The sequence below is a fragment of the Poecilia reticulata genome, chromosome 13, assembly GCF_904066995.2.
Source record: "Poecilia reticulata chromosome 13, P_reticulata-male-v2, whole genome shotgun sequence".
In the NCBI taxonomy this organism is placed as follows: domain Eukaryota; kingdom Metazoa; phylum Chordata; class Actinopteri; order Cyprinodontiformes; family Poeciliidae; genus Poecilia; species Poecilia reticulata.
Genome location: NC_088842.1, coordinates 26,482,748 through 26,502,415, shown reverse-complemented (window position 1 = coordinate 26,502,415; position 19,668 = coordinate 26,482,748). Strand labels below are relative to the sequence as shown.

The window sequence follows — 19,668 nt, the reverse complement described above, 5'->3', positions numbered from 1 at the left end:
TCGTGTTAACCCATTTGTTGTTTATCCCGTGCAAAAAGCAAAGCACTAGGACAGAGAAAATCCTCTGCCACTACGGCACTATTATATAGCACCAGCTGGGTTAAATACAATAACAAGAGGAAGTTCAGAGAAAATTGGTCACTTTGCCCAATGCTCCCCCCCCTCTCCTTCCCTGCACTGATAAACTCCAACCTCTGCCTTGGCTGAACACATGTTTATTTGAAATGGGAACCAATATAATGGCAGCAGACACCTGACCATCCTGCTACTTCAGCCAGTCAATGTAATCAATGATGAGGCTCCCTGAGGAAGGTGGAGGAAGGTAAGTGCCTCTGCATCCTGACACTGATTAATAGCAGTAGAGAGGAAACTCCACCAAAGGGATAGAGCCGAACATAAAAGGGATGATAAGAACATTATTACCACAGCCACCACATCTAAGTTATTCACAACCAATTATGCTCACCAACCCTGCACGGCCCTTGTTTCTCATTCACAGACTGCTTTAATTCCTGCGTCCCAAAGGCACAAGAAGAATGAGTTTATTGAAAAACAATTTCTGTCCATGTGATTATTGCTGGAATTTTATTGCAGCTTATGAATGATAATAAAGTCAAGACAATAACATGCGTCCGTTATAGTTGCACAAACCTTTGCACATAAAAATGATTTATTACAGATTAACTCCCTGTGTCCTTGATAACAGAAACCCTTGTTTTTACGTTTGAAGCAGCGTTAGCAGGTATTCGGCTGGAGTGTAACAATGGTACATCTGTTTTGTTGACAGGTGTGGGTATGAGCTTTTTAGTCATATTGTGATAATATACAGAAAAAACTCCAGTGCCGTTTTAAATCTGCTCACATTCAGGCCATTTATGAGAGGAATTTTACATTCTGGCATTCAACTTTTAAACATTAGCATATGAAGTGACAAAACAAAACAGAAAATAAAATCAAAGAGGACAGACAATTCAGAGACTGAACACCCACCATTTTCACTGCAGTCTAATGTTTGTGAACATTCTGGTTCCTTAGTGAACTTTAGTGATGGTGGACAAAGAAAGAAGCATTAAATAGAAGCTTTTTTTTTTCTTTCTTCTGCCTCATTAACAGTCACTAACAATTCAGGTGAGTCCTAAGGCATAATAAGCACTATACAACTCTTGTCAGCAGTGAACTGCCGTATACCTTGTTGTTGAAAACACCATTTTTAAAACTTATCTTGCATGTAACTAAGAGACGTTATTGAGTTCTCATGAGCAAATTCGAGGTTCAAACACTGAAGTTCGAGCGTCTCTGTGTCCTAAAAGTCAGCCATTTGGAAACAGGGCCTAACAACCCCTGTAAAGTTTTGGTCACTAGCCTGGCTATTTCCTTCCTGTGCAATTCTACTTGATTCTAATCACACTTCACAGCACAATCTGGGCATTCTCCTACTGACTTGGATTCTCCCGGTAGAACTTCAACCTGGCCAATCAGCGAACAGAAGGAGAAGTTGTGAATAATGATGTCATTTTTCTTCGCTGTTGTAGAATTATAGTCTCATTAGTTTTGGCAATGGCAGAGAAGGAAGTGAACAGAGGCGTTTTGTTCTCCTTTCACCACACAAACTTGCCCATTTGGACTTTGTAATGGACCACAGAACATGACACAATGAAAGGTTTTATTTTCTGAGGAGAAATAGTTAATCTTTCCAATGGTGGTGTTTTTTAAGTTCTGCACAGTGAAGGAGGCTCCGCCATGATGTAAGAACCCAAAACGTCTAAAGTCCATTATCTCTGTTAATGATCTGTCCTTTAAATGAGAGACAAAACAAGCTTGAACTGGATGTGCTGACTGGCCAAGAAGCTTTGCTGCCCACCTCATTACACACCATTTGGTAAAAATGAAGCCAGCACAGAGACTGAATAGATAAGAAAAGAAAAAGCTAATATGTTAGCCGTGGATTCAAGTCTCAGTCTGAGAGAAACTGAGCATCTGCCCAACAGCTGGGACAGATTCTGTACTATAACCGAATGGCTTTAATATGAGAGCATTCTCTATTAAGACCTGCAAAAAAACAAGAAACTAAAAAGATGATTTGCCTTGAGATAAAGAACATGTAGCAAGTGAGATCTGTTTTAAATGTTCCCATAGTTGAGTTCCCATAACTCAACACTTCATTATCTACTTGGTTCTCTCTCTTTTTTTTACTTTTGTGTTTGTTTGGTCATTCTTCTGTTCAGAAGGACAGAGAGAAAAAGTGAGCTGCCCAGGCAAGCAAAGACAAATGAAACCGGGGAGCCTGAGACTAATGTACACCATGAATGTGATCCATTTTAAGATGCATCCCCAGCTGTAGTTCCTTTCACCTTCCTTTAAAATCAGAGGTGTAATTTGTCTTCTATTCAAAGGTCTTCATTTGGAGAAGAGAAAAGGGAACTTAATGGACATTTGTGATTAACAAATGGGTAGCACAATTTGGGAAGGGCACATTTTTGCAAGTCTTTGCAATTAAAAGAAAAATCAAACAAATAACTATTGTCAACTTTTAATTCAATAGTGATATACTTCCTTACACAAACTTTTACAGCGTCCCACCTTGTTCTTAGTTTTATTTTAATGCATGCACATTGCTGAGAAAATACTCTCACTGATGTATTCAATCAGTTATAGCAATATAATAAACCCTGGGCCATTACTCATGGCTCAAGACAATCCAGAGGTCTTGCTCTATCTCTAGGCTTTACACAAATGACTGATTTCAACTCATACTATTTAATAATGGTAAAAGCAAGAAAACTGCAATATAATAATGGAAAAGACAAGCAATTTCTTTTTTTAAAAGCATATTTCCTCCTATTTTACCAAGGTTGATTTGGTAAAATAGTCTGATTTGACTGTGACTTACTCACATGTCCTTAATACACACACTGATGATAAAGTACAATCTTCTGAATAACGCATCCAGTTTTTCTATAAAGCATACTTTACAAACCATTCTTGCATATCATATAGCATAAGTGACAGTGGTGCACTATCATCAGTGATGCACAAGTAAATGAGCTAAAGAGAGGAACTGAATAATTTTCCTTGATCAGCTCTCATCTCAGATACAAATTCTGAAAAACCACAACAATCACCATGTTTTTTTTGTTTTTTTTCCCAACATGACAATTTTTGCTGTATTTAAATTGGATGAAGATTAGAAGGATACACTGATACATAAATGCTAATTGTCTTGTGATTCCTTTGTGTTGTGTTGACTTAAAACTACCGCCTATATCAACAAACCTGCATAGCAATTTTTTGTGTGTGTTATAGTACTTCAATTTTGAAAAAAAAAAAAAAAAAAAAAAGATAAAATAAAATAAAATAAAAAAAACTCAACCTGTCAAAATTGTAAGACAACAGGTCAGACCTCCAGGAAAACTGAAATCTGTATCAGAAAACGAAAGCCTGGTTGATGCATCTCCACACTGAAAACAAGACAGTGGGTTAAACATCTGACTGGAGAGATGAGAAGTAAAGATGAAGGCCCAGTGGAATCCATAAGTCAAAATAACCCCTGATAAATCAAGCATAGGAATAATTACAACTATCAGAAGGCAATTCATTACGATCCCATTCTAACAAATCAGAAGAAGAATGAACTTCATAAAAGAATCTGCAATATTCTTCCAGTACTTACACTCTGGGATTCATTATTCTACCTTCAGTATTAATACAAATGAGAATTACCTGTAGGAACAATTCAAGCAGAAGCATAGAAAGAAAAAAAATCTATTTTGGATTAACTGACCTTTGATTGTGTGAGGAGTATTACATCAATGCTGTCAAGCTCCAACCTTCAGCACGTAAATTTTATTGGGCCTTGGTGCAGCATAAAGTGGGGTCTCGAAACCAATATAAAACAGCCCCTATATTAGAAAGTGGGTAGTTTCTGAAAAGAATAATGGATAGCAAAAAGGAAATGACAGTTCAAGGACACTTTCGTTTCCTTTACAGCTCGCTTGGTGATGTGCTGTTTCACAGACTCAGTGTGCCAGTCAGTAGACTGGGCCACGTTTCATAGACTCAACACCCACAGCAAGCACCTTACTGGGATGACAATAGATGATATAGCGCGTCTGCTTAAACTGCCATCTCTCGGCCACAGTCCCAACAGCTGACAGACAAACCTTTCTGTGTGGAGATGAGTCATTTAAAAAGTGGTGGAGCTGCTTCAATTTCTGTCGTCGCTTTGATAACAGCCTTGGGACCGCACACAAGACTGTTTTTTGGTTCACTCCCAGTGATTTCCTTTCTAAAATTCTAAGGGTGGTTTGGATTCATCCTGAGATAGATGAGAAGCCTACAACAACCCGTATAAATCAAATTATGGTTAATGCAAAAAAAAAAAAAAAAGTAACTCAACATCCAGATGAATTAAAATTAAATATGCTCACCTAATCCCTTTGGAGCGATGCCACTGCTGTCTGCGGGATTGGAGGCCCAGTAGTAGTATTTCAGCATATGCATGAGCTGAAGGACTGTACCAACTCGACGGATTGTGTTGTAGATGGTAGCTGTGCCAATGAACTCAGCAGAAAGATATGTGTATAGTGAAAGCTGAACCTGGAATGAGAAAAACAAATATATGTATTCATATTACCAACAGCACAGTGAAATAATCATTAAAGGCAGATAACAGCATAATCGACTAGACGAGGAGTGGAAATTAACAGGTGGCAAATCCCCCCAAACTGGAAGCAGAGCAAAGAGATAAACCTGAAGTCGAAGTGCACAGTGAATCTAAAAGATGGATTTTTAAATGGAAGTGGAAAAGTACGTTTCAATTCCTGTTTTTGATGAGGTCAGTCAAATTTTTTGTCATCAATGTCAGCGGGTGCTTTTGCAGTCTTGGTTTTTATGTACCCAACTTTTTCTTTGACAGCCGATGATTTAGAGCACTTTTCTGTTATTTATTGCTGTCTATTGCAATGAAATGCAGTTATACAACTCTGAAAACCAGATTTTCCTTGCACCAGGAAAAAATGGACAACGCTGGAGTTTAGGACCATTACTGGTATGATTTCAAATTATTTTAGCTATAGGAAAAATACTCTAAAGAAACACCATATCTAGGGTAGTTCCTAAATTCCCTTATGAGTGGTAGAGTATGCAAGCTTTAGCTATTTTATATGCTGCGTGACATTTCAAAACACAAACTTTAGAAAGGCGCCCTTACAAAAAGGAAGGACACTTGTGATTATTCTTTTGTTGCAACAAAGCTTCTTTGTAATAAATGTTACAATAAACTTCTCCATCAACTCTCCTGGATGTTATCTCCAAAAGTTTCCACATCCTTCCTATAGTCGGCCTAATTACAGCCAAGAACGACATGGAGTTGAGATTGTATGGACTTGTGCCAGCAGAGCCATCTGTAGATTAATTTCATGGCTGTTTAGCTTTTGTACATTTGACATAACTGTGGAATAAATGCTATCGTTTATTTTTTTATTATTATTATTACAAATTTGGAGTTGTAACTGTGTGCTTCCCATTTGCCCGTTACTTTGCTTCTGATACACTGTGTTCCCCAACTGTGGGTTGGTGATATTCTACTCCATTCAATGTTCAGGCTGAATGGCTGGGATTAAAATAGCAATCTTAGTTAATACAAAAAGATGATTTCCTGAAAAATAATAAACTGGGAAATGACAAACAAAATGCAGTGGAGTTTTAGCCAGGAAAAAAATTATTCCATTACAAAGCTTAACCTTCAGTCCAGGGTCCATCCAAAAAGCTCTTTCTCTTTATCTTGGCCATTTTCAGAGCAGATTTCAACCCACCTTTTGTCTGATTTGGCCCAGGTTCTTATACTGGAAATGAGAGGAAAAAAAAAAAAACTACCCCCCAAAAAATGATTCGAGTTCCTAAAGGATTCCTGCAGTGGAAATTCACCTTTACATAAACACAAAGAAATGCAGCTATAAAATACAATTTATTCACAAGGTAATGCCAGAAGTCTCCTGCTTTAATGCAAGTCACACAGCTTGCAGCATGCTATAAGTTGGTAGCAGAAAGGGACAGGTAAATGAATTTTACCACGTTGGCCACCTAGGAAAGTGCACCCAAGCAGCTGGCCTCAGAGACGCTCAAAGTGCTCCAACTCCTTTCATTACCAAGCCATTTCTCTCATTTTTCATCCATCCTTTCTGATCGCTCCATTTTGAAGTGTCACTGGCATGCCTCTGGGCAGTTTAGTATTTCTTTCATACTTCTATTTATATATTTGTGTGCTGCCTACCAATGAAAAAAAAAACACATTTGCCACACACACACACGCACATGCACACGCGCACACACACACACACACACCACACACACACACACACACACACACACACACACACACACACACACACACACACACACACACACACACACACGCACACCCACGCACACACTCACACACACACTATTTATTTAGTACGTCTGATTTCATTTTATGGGTAATTATTTAAATGTAGGACTGGAAAAACACCAAAACGTTTAAAAAATGTATTTGAGACCAGTGAAATTGGAGCATAATGGCAACATTTCAATGTTGTATGCAATTTAAAAATGTGTCGCACGGGAACAAAACAGTTTACAGTGTCCAATTTAGGACGCGCCACCACTTTGAGAGAAATGTATACAACTTGTAATTGGGGGGGGAAGAAGAAAAAAAAGCATTCTTCCTCATGCTGCGAATTGCCGTAACACCTTTTGTTGTGTTAGTTGTGGTGTGGTTTAATAGCTTTCATTTAGATACTGAGAACAGGTTACGGTTAGATTTTACTTGTTCTTTTGTTCCTTCATTTAAATATTTATTCTCATTTGCACGTATTTCACCAGTAGTTTTATCTGCTGCCTTTGAAAGCTTCCCGAGATTGTCACAAAGAAAATGTCTACTTGCTTCCACAAAAGAACATTTGATCAACACAAATTTGTCTTCACATTTTTACAAAGGCAGCGGTGACAAACAGTCGAGTTTGAATCTCTGGTTGCTCGTCTTGCCGTTTGCAGTGGCTCACCTTGGCTGGGGTGTAGATCCAAATGGCTGCATTAAACAGGATGTGATCGCACAGCTGCTTCAGCAGCGGCGCTCCGTGTGGCAGACTGTCAAGATACTTTGCAAAGGAGAGGAACTGCTCTAAAACAGCCCTGCTGATGTGTGCACGAGAAGACTGGAAAAACAGAGCCGCAAAATCACAATAAAAAACACATTCATGATGGCATATTAATATGGTCACTGCATTTTGAAAATCTATTTAGTTGTAGATGAACATTTTAACAAATCTGACCTATAAGACTATTATAGATGACCTGGAAACAAATTAAGCTCATAATATGCAATATAATTTCTAAACTTGCACATGCTAAATTTTCTCTTTAATGCACTGGTACCAGTTAACCTTTTACTGAAAGAAAAGGCACATCAAGGTTTTAAAAAGAGCCAGTTTCAGAACTTCTTAAATTTTCCATCATACCATTTTCACAAATTAAAGTTGTTTTGAAGAGATGGCAGAGAAAATGTCAGCATGACCAGAGTTTTCTACAGCTGTGTGGAGCAAAGCATAGCAGTGTCTGCCCCCCTTCACCTGTTGCTGCACACTGCTAATCACCCGGCTGTAGGAAGGCTTTTCCCTTTCTTACAAGAAAGACAAATTCACCTAAAAGAATAGCAAACTATTTTTCTTCTTGTTTATCATACTGTGAGACTCTCAGACAAACTCATACCTGGCAAAACACAAAATTTATAAATGCTTCCGGGGTAACTAATGGAGGTTTCTTGGTCACAATATAAATAAATAAAAAATCTGGTCTCAAGTCTTAAACACTGCGGTATCAATTTGTCATTATAACATTGGTGAGAAATCGATCTACTCAGCTAGTTTACCTCATTATTATATAATAAAACAAAAATAAGGATATAATGGACACTTTTACAGGCAATTCTGCATGTGACAAGTGCCATTACAACTCACGCCTGGTGCTTATTGTCATTCCAGGTGGGGACTTTGAGATGGGAAGAAAGAAAAATGAAGGCCAAAGGAGGAGGGAAGTTGTGGCATAAACAGATCATGAACAGATGGTGCGATATGTGAAAGTGTGAAACCTGGCAGCAAGAGGGAAGGGAGAAAAAACAGCAGCTCTCAGGTGCCGACTATGCCTGGCTGTTAGTTTACAGCATCTGAAGCCAGTAGGCAGGCGAGTCACTGAGTGACAAAGTGGAGTCATATCTCAGTGCTCTGAAAGAGACAGCACTCTGGGGATGCTGGCTGCTAGATCTGAATCACAAAATGGGTAAATAAAGACTGATGCAGAAAGTGGGGGACATGTTCCTCTGTTCGGTTCAAAGAAACGTACAGGACTTTGCCACAGGCAATAGAAGATTAGACTACTGACAGGGCTTTGAGAGTACAGACAAAACACTGTGCACCTTGATAGAACAAGACGCAGACAAGACACAGTGTACCTGGACAATGAGAGATAGCAAATGGGGTGTTCAGCTGGAAACTCGCAGACAGTTTTTCTACATGAAATCGCATATCGTTCAAACACTTTAATGAAAGCAAATGTGCAAAAAAAGATTTTTAAAGCTGATGCGAGACTTTTTCAATTGGAACTTGATAGAATTAGAGGACCTCAATAAATAAGGAATGCAATGTAAAAGTTACAGTAATTCAACTCAAAAAGTGAAACCTGTATATATTAAAAGCGCTTCACGTTTTCCAATATTTGTTCACTTTGGCTTATTCTTTAACTGTTTAAATCAAGTTTTCTTTTTAATCTACATAAGAATCAATAATGCACATTTTTTAATAAGAAGAGTAATAATTTTAAATTATGTCCATAAGTATTCAAACCTTTTGCTGTTACACAGATATAAGCTACATTTTTAAAGTTTATTTCCTTTTTACTTCGTGACTTGCTTCGTAACTGCGAGCTGAAAATAAGTTTCTCAGAAGTTTTAACATTAGAAAATATTTTTAATAAATGTGGACTTCGTAGTAGAAAGGAAGTCCATGCAATGGAAGCACTTGTTACTTGGTCATGGCTTCTTTTGGATGAATTGCTGCATCAATGCATTTAAGATGAAGACAATCAAAATTTGGATCTCTTGCTAATTCTTGATTAGCAATCAAGCATTGTTTCAAGATTGCAACAGTTGCTTTTCAATAGTTGCAATCAAGATAGTGGTTCTTTCTATAGTGTGTGCACACATTTCTACCACATTTTTTCCTTCCACTTAACTTTCCAGTGCTATGTTTGGATGTGGCACCTTAAGCAGACAGATTTTTTGTTTTTATTCTCCTTGTGAGACTCAAATGCTATTTAGAGACAACTGTCAAATCAGCAGTCTGACGCATTACGGTGTGACTTGTCTAAAAATCTAATTGGTCTAATATTCAAATTTCATGAGGAAGATCATTTAGAATTTTAATCGGTTGTAAATCTCAATAACCAAAATTAAAAGTAATTCAGCCTCGAAATTTCTCTATTTGTTAAAGACTGCACATTATACGAGTTCCCCTTATAATCAATTGAATGGCTGAGATAAATTAACTTTTCATTAACATTTTAATTTAATGATATAGACCCTTAATGGGTTTGTCGGTGAAACTTTGATGAGATTGGCTCCATACCTTCTCCAGCAGGTACCCAATCACTAAAAAGCCTTTTCCTCCCAGCATCTGCTCCTGCATGGCCACAGAACTCTTCAGCAGCTCAACCAAAAAGGCTAGGAGAGTGGCACTGCAAAAAAAAAAAAAAAAAAAGAGAGAAGAAAAGGTAAAAACTCATCGGCTTTCACAAGACTTCTTAGCAGGAATTAAATCTAATAGTCATACAGAAAATTAGATTGTTGTGGTAGTTCCATTTGCATTGTTGTGGTGGTAAAAATAGCAAAAGGATAATAAATTAACTCTTGCAGCATAGGAAGACAGTGCAGCCAAGGGAAAACAACAAGGTCATTTTCAGAGGATGTCAGCAATCAGCTGGGGAATCAAGCCCAGCCTTTTTTATCCCTCTCAAATTCAGAAAGGAAAGTTGGGGTTTTGTTTGAGTCCTCAAGGGAGCAAGGGGTGGTCTTTGAGGTGAACTCTAACAGAGTGTGTGTCTGTGTGGGGGTGTGCGTGTGTGTGTGTGTGTGTTCATACAGGAGTGGGGATTCAAAGGACCAAGGCGTCGCAGTGAAGAAAATGTTTCTTTGTTGTACAGCTTTTCTGCTGAAGCCTTTTGGCTGAAAGACAGTGGTGCTCGGTGACACTTCTTAATCGGCTTTCCCGCACATCCTCCAATGGTTTCCACTCCAGCTCAACAAAAACAAGGCCACAATCACCGCTGCACAGACTCGCCCATATAGTGTGCACACAGCATACATACTCATCCAGTCTGATGTGTATCTAGTATGTTGGTGCATAGTCAGTTCGAAGTTCCCTTTTCTCCAGTAATTCACCTTCACTATTACAGACAAAGCAAAGCAAAAATAGAAATGTGTGACAATCAACTTTGTGCTTCCTTGGTTCAGATAATTAACAAGTAACCAGCCTTCTTCCAGTGTGGTAGAACACAGCTGACTGATGTGTTTTCACTCCTGCTTTGCATTCAGGTTGGAAACAGGAAGTATCAGAGAAAATTATTATTAAAAGGATATTTTTTTTTAAAATCACTATCTGTGCATGCTGTTGGGAACAGCAAACCCTCAGGCCAAATAGGAAGTTAATTGCTGAAAAAGCTTTGAACTCCAATGCCCAGCAGGCTTTAGAGGGACTAAGTCTTAAAGCAACGACAAAGTGCCGTGTTTGGTAGGGGTGCACACTGTGAACCAAAGAGGAACGCACGCTGGCGAGAGGAGAAGAGGGATGGAGAGCAGAGAGGACTGGAGTCTTTGGACGCAGAGAGCTTTGGGGATCAGGGATTTGTGCTCCTATGTGGCCACTCCTGCATCCATCCATGTTATTAAACTATTGCAGTATAAAAGCAGAGCTAAGAATCCAAGCAGCACACAAGCCGCAAAGCTTTGGGAAGACAAGCTCAGGATAAGAGGAATGAGAGTAGAGATAATAATGAAAAATGCACTACAGCTTTATAAACACCATTACAGGATTCAGACTAATAAAACTTCTTTAACAGATTACTTGCTCAATTGCCTCGGTTTATAGGTACTGAGAGCAATATTTGCTGTGTGCTTTGCATTATGCAACTTCCCTTTTTCATACGTCTAAGCACAACAACTTACTGGTTAGATGTATGAACGGTTACTTTTATGGTGAAAACAAAATACTTTCAACATTAATGCAACATCTTGCCAGCATGAAATCAAGAACTTCTTAAATTCCAACTGTACGCTGATCAAAGACAACAGTATATGGATGATCATATCAGACATTAATGCTGGTTACAAGTTTTTGCAATCCAGTTGCAAACCAGCCAGGAAAGCCCTTACTAGTCAGAATTTTAAGCTTAAATGGGGTATATTGCAATAAGTGCTATCTTGGAGGGACATATTTAAATATTCTTATTACAAATCGACATGCATGAGATACTCCTAGTCCTACTTTAATCAATTTAATAATTTAGATGCAAATAAATTATTGCAACTCTTTTCCCTTGTAAAGACCCAGAAATGAGCTGTTCAGACTCAGACAGCTGCACAAACTATTCCTAAAAGAACGCTGGAGGGAAACCTGCCATTAACGGATCCAACCAGAGAGCTTTGTCACCTGCCATAGTGTCAAGTGTTTACCATCTACTGCATCAAACAAGGTTGTGCTCTGCATGGTAACACAACATATTAACCTACCAGACTGTGGTTTCCACCTGGCTGTCCTTCGACTGATGAAAGTCCAACTGAGCAAAAAGTGGAAAGAGTACCTGGATACCACCAACAGAGTGGATGGCACTGTGGATGGAGTGCGTAACTGTGGCTTTCACATCCTGTGAGGATAAAAGCAAAACAGAAACAAATGCCATGTTTGGTACAATATCTGCGAATAGACAAAGTCAGAATTAAGAAAAAATAAAAACAATATTCATGTTGACTGAATAAAAAAGAAAAAAAAAAAAAACATAAATGAATTCATCATCGCCTCAGGTGGTGTGTACAGATTACGAGCAATGCATTTGACCTGAAGCATAAGGGCGTGCGGTGAGTGCACAAAGATAGAGGCGTTTTCACGAGGGGAGGACTCCAGGCAGAGCTGTGCGTCGGTGGCCTTGGCGTTGTAGGTGAAGGCGATGGAGCCTGCCAATTTACCATCGTACAACACCTGCTTGTGATGCTCTGCTAAGTGGATATCACTCTCCGACTTGAACTTAAACGTACTCTGCAAAAGAAAAAAAAAAAAAACTAGAGCAAATCAGGGAATTAGGAGATAAAAGGAAACACGGGACAAAATGCAAAGTTATTTTCTGCAGAAGCCCCTTATCACTTTCTCTGTGGTGCTATCTTAATTATGACTTGATGGAAAAAAAATTATTTGAGAATGAGCTGATCAAAGCTGCGCGAAAAAGGCAACATTTTGAAAATGCAATTTCTACACTGATTAGAACTGTCTTTTTTAATTTTTATCAATCTTTATTAGTGTAATCAGCCACAAAGTGCAACACAATTTAACATTTCAGTGATGCAAACCGTTCTTGGCACAATTAACTCGAAAGCAGCAAAATAGCGTAAAGAAACTGTGTAAGGTACAACATTTCATGACTTCACCTTAATGTCATTATCTTTTGCAAAAAAAAAAAAAATTGAATTTAATCTCACTTGTATATCTTCTAAAAACACATTACACCAATTACATTAACATGTATTTTACAAAAACAAAGTACTTTTTGCTCTTTTAGGTTGCTAAATATTTTATGTTGCTCTCTTTCCCTTTTTTCTCCCTGGAACAACATCACTTGGTTTTCTGCAGCTTCTACAACAGAGAGCAACGATGAGGAGGAACACAGCCTGGCCAAATGGATTAAGGTTCCTTTGAAATCTTAAATGATTGCTTACTTGTTTTAATTTAACTAGACCATTTATGCCAAACTTATTTCTTGAATTGTATCCAACAAAGCACTGTCACTGTGAGTTCTCGTGTGCTCACTCTGAAATGGCTACCAACTGAACATGTGGGCATTTTCACTCTCCTGCTAGGACTGAATGGGTCATGTGTGCATGGGTTTAAATGTGCTTGTGCAAAAGAAGTAAATTAAGGGTTATCAGATATGATTGAAAACACAATCAAATAAAACCTGGCAGTGTGCAATTAAGTTCTGAATTACCGTCATTTCACAACCTGACAATTAGAGGGAAAAACTACAAAAGTTAAATCAAGTCATTTGTCCTTTTTAGAGAATTTTTTTTTTTTTTTGCCCCATCAAACTTCTTGTTAATTTATGATGCCACTTTTAATTATCTCTAAAGTACAAGTGGGGGATTTCCCTTCTTTAATATTTCAGGTTTGACCATTGCCATATTACCTTCTGCTGTCTGAAGACACTTTGATCGCCTCATGAAAGCACGAGTCCAACTAGTTAATGGTTCAATAGGAGATTTAATATAATTAACATAACAAATTGCTTATCAATGACAGAGTAGTCTTAATTTACTCAATCAATTATTTGTTGACAGATGAGCTAAAATAATCTGTCAAAGCTGTGAGAATGGACTATGCTTAATACTTAAATCGATTCCTCTAATCAGTAGAGCTGAATTATTAATGAATGCGAGAAATGTTTTCCATCTTTCTCGGAATTATGGGCAGCAAGCATGTGGTGATAAGAGAGAGATAGAGCTCTGCGGCGAGGAAACAACCATATGGTCCCAGAAGATTTGTAAAAAAAAAAAAAAAGCTTCTCACAGCATCATGCACCTGCCTAAAATACATCAAAATCTGTTATTTTTAGCTGAAGTAAAAACATAAAGAGGGCTACTGGCTGAGACTGTTGGAACTTCAATAGGGGTCCATGTTCCCAGGATTCTAACCACTGGTGGTACTTTGATTTGGCATGAACTATACAAAAAAAAACACAAAAACTAATGACCTGTTATGTCGAGCTAATAAGAAGAAACACCTATGCGTATTTTGGGAGCACCCTGTATAAGAGAGAAGTAGGCACTTAACCAAGAACAATTGCGGTGACTAGTTACTACCTCTGAAGTCGGAGTGTGGATCTGAAAACCGAATTTAAGCATGACCGAGATTCAAATCTGAAAACCAGCGGGAGATTCTGATGGGCATGTTCAGAGACAAACTAAATTATTAGCATTTTATGCATGCTAAATGAATCTACTATTCAACAATGGTTGGACAGTTCTATGCGTTCGTACAATTTAATGAAACATGAATCGCGAGAAATGCAAATAACCGTTTGATACTTGTGCTCAGTGACAAGTTAATTAGTCTTAGGAAGAAAAGCTAACTAAGTTACTAGCAAAAGAATTTTAAATGATTTATTTGCTATTTGTACCATTTCAAACAAAGCTGTTGCTCATTAAATGTGTATTAATGTGAAACATCTACTTGCAGGAACGTTGCAATGGATGCCGTCACCCAGCACTACAGCCCTGCACATATTTCTCCAGTAAAGAACATCAGAAACAGTAAGGATGAACTACAACTTCTGCTACACCACTTCTTACTTTGTTTCTAAAAAAAAAACCCGTACATATACATATTCTCCTCATTTGCTATGATCAAGTCCACACAGCAGCTATTATGCATCTCATCATGTAGTCTCTAACATCCTTGGGTAGTTTTTTACTCATGGAACCCAAGTGACCAAAAATAACAAGCTCCAGCGCTTCCACTTCTGTGCGGGCACTGCCGCAGTGTGAAAATATAGATCGCATGGGTTTTGACTATAAAACCTTGTGCCATGACAGCATCATTCCACAGACCAGCCAGTCATATAAAAGAATTAGGGAACAGTTCTCCCTTTTGCTCTAAGAGCAAAAGGCCATCCCTGAGCAAGGACAAGCACTGAAAAGGTTCAAAACCTCGAGTGTTTTCTGTGGTCCGAGTGTAACAGGAAGTGTTAAAAAAATGTATGGTTTCAGTACTGCAATGTATATTCAAAAAGACATCATTACCAGTCCCAGTGTAGGTGGCTTAATGAACTCGCTTAATTAAGAATAAGACAATACAATTACTCCCATACCAGCAAAAAACTAGGTCAATACTTGCAGATGTAAAGTGTTTTAGGCTCTTTAGATGTAAGTAGATTCAGCCTCCCACAGAACCATTAGAGACACATCAGATCAGTATCATAATCACTTAACAGAAAAGCAAATTGAACTGTAAACATAGAAACTAAAGCAAAAATAAAGATTCAGCTTCCAGAACAGGAACTCCTGCAAAGGATAATAAACCTGGTCAATCAGATTTATTAAAATTTTTATTTTTTTTCTGTATAGATTATTCTTTGTTTTCAACTTCTGGTGTCATGGCTGTTCTGTATCTGCACTAGGGTTATAGATTACACCTTCTGATCCGTAGCCTACACTGACGTTGCATTTCGTTTTCCTGAAAGGAGAAACAGAGCTGTGCAAGTCGGTCTCTTCTAGGGCACTTTGTGGTGCATTCTGCAGAGCAGCGCTGGCACAAATTCAGAGGGCTAATCTGCCTATTGTAGCCCACGTATGGCAACAGAGATAGAGGGTAAGGACAGAAATAACCGAGTGCATCATTTGAAAACATGCAAAGTCATGGCTTAATTGCTTTGACGAGTCCAATCAATGATTAATACTTAGTGTGCAGTAAATCTGCCAGTGGAAACTTATGATGGATCGAGAACTTACAAGTAAAGACGTCTTTTAAAGTGTTGATATTTATTTTTATTGTACCATCTGGATCAGCAGCGTCAAACTCTTTGGGGTATGAAAATACATTCTAAGAAAACTGCAGCAACATATTGTAAGGAATATTTTCGAGCATGCTTCTGTCAATTTTAGTACATATATTTTCAACATTTTCTCTTTAAATCGTCAGTACATTTCTAAGGTTGTTCTACATCCTTGGAACAAATGAAAAAACACAGCCGTAAATATGCTCATAATGAAATGCGCAGAAGTTTTCCAGGTCAAAATCAAATCTAGTAAGCGGGATTTTAAAGAGAACTTGTAGATTATTTTGTAGACAGCTTTTTTGAGCTTCATGGCCACAAATCATAAAATGCAAGAAAATGTTGACCCACTGAAGCAATAATCTATATGTTCTGAAAAGCTAGAGAAGTTACAGTTGCATTCAAAGCATTGTATGAGCGAGGAAAAGCTTGTCAAAGATCAAACACAGATGAGGTAAGCAGAGATTAAAAAAATAAAATAAAAAATACTCCCACATCAGTGTAGAGATTTCTTTCCAAAGACTGAGCCAAACTGTCGATGTACAGCAGTAAATGTGTGCTGTAATCTCCTGCATTAACGCATATCCCTGCAGCTCTTAATTAAAACAGGAAGGATTCCTGACAGCTGGACAACTTCCTAATTATAGCAACCCACTAGGGTAGATTTATTATATTCTCCATTACTTATCAGAGCTCCATCACTTACAGGTAATTTTCTTTATGGACCCCGGTCACCACTTAAGAATTTTGAACAATTGCCTCATTTTCTCTCTAGTATTAGTGTGTAGTTCAAACACTGCTTGGTTTTACATTATTTGGCTGAAAGTCAAATTTTTGAAAAAAAGAAAAGAAAACTATATATCTCTGAAACTAGATTTCACCAACTCAACTCTTAATAGACAAACATTTTGAGGAACGGCCTGATTTTTTCCATCAAAAGATTCACATTTAAGTCATCTGTGCAAACATTGTATTGATTTAACAAATAAATGTGACATTTTGACATTAACAACACAAAAGGAAAATGTAGTGCAGTTTCTTCTTTCAAGAAGCAGTTTTAAATAGACTAGTGAAAAAAGATGATCCCATTAATGAAAGGAATGCCTACATACCTATAATCTATTTTTAAAGCTTTAGATTGAATTAAAGAACATTGCTTTTGCTTTTGTAACAAGACAGAAATTTCAGCGTCCAAAAAAAATCCCCTCTGATATAAACTGTGTGAGACATTATGTTTGGAGACGGTTTTGCAGTGCCTTTTATTGACTTTTTATGACAGAGTGCAAGTGTTGAGTTTAAAGAAGCTCAATTCTCCAAATATCAGGGATAAAAATGAGAGTGTAAAGAGAAGACGTAAACTGAACAATCTTGGCAGACATTTAAAAACAAATAAAACAACATTGAATTACTCCTCATATTAAACGAGCTAAAACTGTCATGGTGTAAAAAACATTTGCAGCTCCTTTTACGGCAAGTCAAAGTTTCTCTATTCACATTAATGATTTGATGCTTTTTAGGCAGCATTGCTGCAGCTGATATAAGTTGGCTCAGGACTCAGTCGCTTTACCGAGTTCCTGCAGCTTTCCCCCAGCGTGTCGCGCTATTATTCCCAAGGAATAGGTAATTTATGCAGCCGTTTATCTGGCAGGAAAAGCAGGACATAAAGCAAGGAACTACGGGGCAGCGCTTCTCATTGATTACACAAATGGATGGATGATTCAGACTGCTTATATGTAATCTAATTTAGTCACCCACAAGCACATACCTTATAGCCTGGTCCCAGCTGATGAATTGCAAAAATCTGTGCCGGATTGAGAGCTTCACTGAATACGTAGACAGCTCCTAGCTGCCCACAGAACACTCTGTTTGCATCGGCTGTTTCTGAAGACCCCAGGAAGCACTTATCATAGCTCTGAAAGAAGGGAACGTAAAGGAAAGGGCAGTTAGGAACATTTTCAAATAGATTATTACATAAAGAAAGAAACTTGTAGCAATTTAGTCTGTAAATTAGAAAAATGCACCTTCAGAATAGACAGAATCACAGGGGAAAAAAAAAACCACAGCCGCATTAATGATTACAGCAAAGTGCAAAATATGTGGACTATTTTACAATTAGGATTTATGTCTTTACTATAGCCAATTTCCTTAGTTTCTTCTTAAAATGTGTAACCAGCAAAGCTTACAACATTCCATCAAAATGAAACCACTGAAACTAGTTTTTTTCCTTTCTGCAGAAATAAATGAAAGGTAACACAAATTATACTTAGAAACAAGTACAAAGACTGCATTTAAAAAGTAGAAGTGGAACACATGTAGAAATACAGGAGATCCAAATTAGTCCAAATGTCAAAAAGCTCTTCATGAATCAGCATATTCAGAAGTCAATTTCAGATTTGTGGACTATACAAATCCTTAAATACTAGTACACATGGTATAAATAGTAAAATGTCTAGAAAAGTGTAAAAGATTAGAAAGGAAAATCCTGAATTTAGCCCTTCATTTCTCAGTTTAAATAGCTTTATTCTCTGTTACCAGCACATTAAAAATATCGTGCTGCATGGAATAATTATGACTCATTGATTTTTTCCACTCAAATGAAAAATATCTTCACCACAAAACAACAGAGATCTGCAATAAGCGGAGCAGACTATTTCCTGAACTGAAAAGTGTGAATGCATACAGATAGTTTAAAACGCACATTAAAAAAAAAACAACCCAAAAAACACTTCATTCCTTCTTTTGCAAAAAAGTAATACATTTTTAAACCAGTCTTACTGTAGGTTCTTTGGGGCCTTTGTGTTTAAAAATCCATCTTCAACATTAAAATCTGCCTAATTGTATGATGACTGAATGGAAAGTAGACCATGTCATATTGCTAAAGGAGTGAAAATGAGCTTTTCATAATGAGAATGACTGGAAATGCAAAGTGTCAATGTGTAAGTCCCTGTCAACTATGTGTTAAAATGTGCTACAAGTAAGGAGCACTTACATCATTTGTGTTGACGTGCCACGCCATGTCGCCATAAGAAACGAGCTGTCCGTTTACGTAGCATCTGATTTCACTGTTCCTCCAGCGGCTGTAGATGTGAACTATGCTGATCATATACCACTGGAGGTGAAGAGTGAGTCAGATAGAAAGGAAATGAGCTCCAGAGGTGTTCATTTTCAAAAAACACATCAACCGTTCTCATTTTTCCTTTGCACAATTGAAATAATACAGTGGAGAGGGATCCTGAGACTCCATCTTTAGGAAAGAAACAACAGGGTGACTCTGAACCTTGATTTCTTTAGGCTTAAGCCATTATTTTAGCTTTGTATAGAGCTCTGCCGTATTTTAAATTGCTGTCATCGGGGAAATGTCAGCATGCAGAATATTGCAATTACAAAAGACTGTTTGGATGTCAGGGGATGTTTGTTAATGCTCTGAATGCAAATGGCCATTTGAATGGACTTTCACTGACATCACGACAAAAAACATGCTGAAGATTTCAGATGAGAAATGTTTGAATTTTAAGTGGCGAGAAATTTGTTCTGAAGGAAAAACAAGAGGAAAAGTGAGAACAATGAATTAATAACACATTTCAATTTTGAAAATTGTAATTGCAATGTTCAACAATATGTTGTCTTCTTCACCACATACCACACAGCTCCAATAAAATTAAAAAAAAGAAAACAGAAAAACATAAATAATCTCATAAGCTCACAATGTGAAGAATATGTATGTGTTTTGAAAAAACAATAAAGATAAAATAAATATATGAACTTCACAATTTAAGTGTGAATGAAAACAAAATTCAGTAGATACTGATTTTGAAAATTTGTATT

At 37.5% G+C, this 19,668-nt stretch overlaps 1 protein-coding gene across 4 annotated transcripts in view; it reads right to left on the bottom strand.

Moving 5' to 3' along the window:
* The window catches only part of nbeab (neurobeachin b), a 220,153-nt gene that overhangs the window by 145,957 nt on the left and 54,528 nt on the right, over positions 1 to 19,668 (bottom strand). For all 4 annotated transcript variants that reach the window (XM_081614411.1, XM_008426293.3, XM_008426301.3 and 1 more), the window contains exons 7-13: positions 18,833 to 18,952; positions 17,609 to 17,755; positions 12,141 to 12,338; positions 11,816 to 11,949; positions 9,657 to 9,765; positions 7,041 to 7,193; positions 4,428 to 4,596 (exon numbers count right to left, since the gene is read on the bottom strand). In XM_081614411.1, coding sequence (XP_081470537.1) covers positions 4,428 to 4,596; positions 7,041 to 7,193; positions 9,657 to 9,765; positions 11,816 to 11,949; positions 12,141 to 12,338; positions 17,609 to 17,755; positions 18,833 to 18,952 — 1,030 coding nt within the window. The remainder of the gene's footprint in view (positions 1 to 4,427; positions 4,597 to 7,040; positions 7,194 to 9,656; positions 9,766 to 11,815; positions 11,950 to 12,140; positions 12,339 to 17,608; positions 17,756 to 18,832; positions 18,953 to 19,668) is intronic.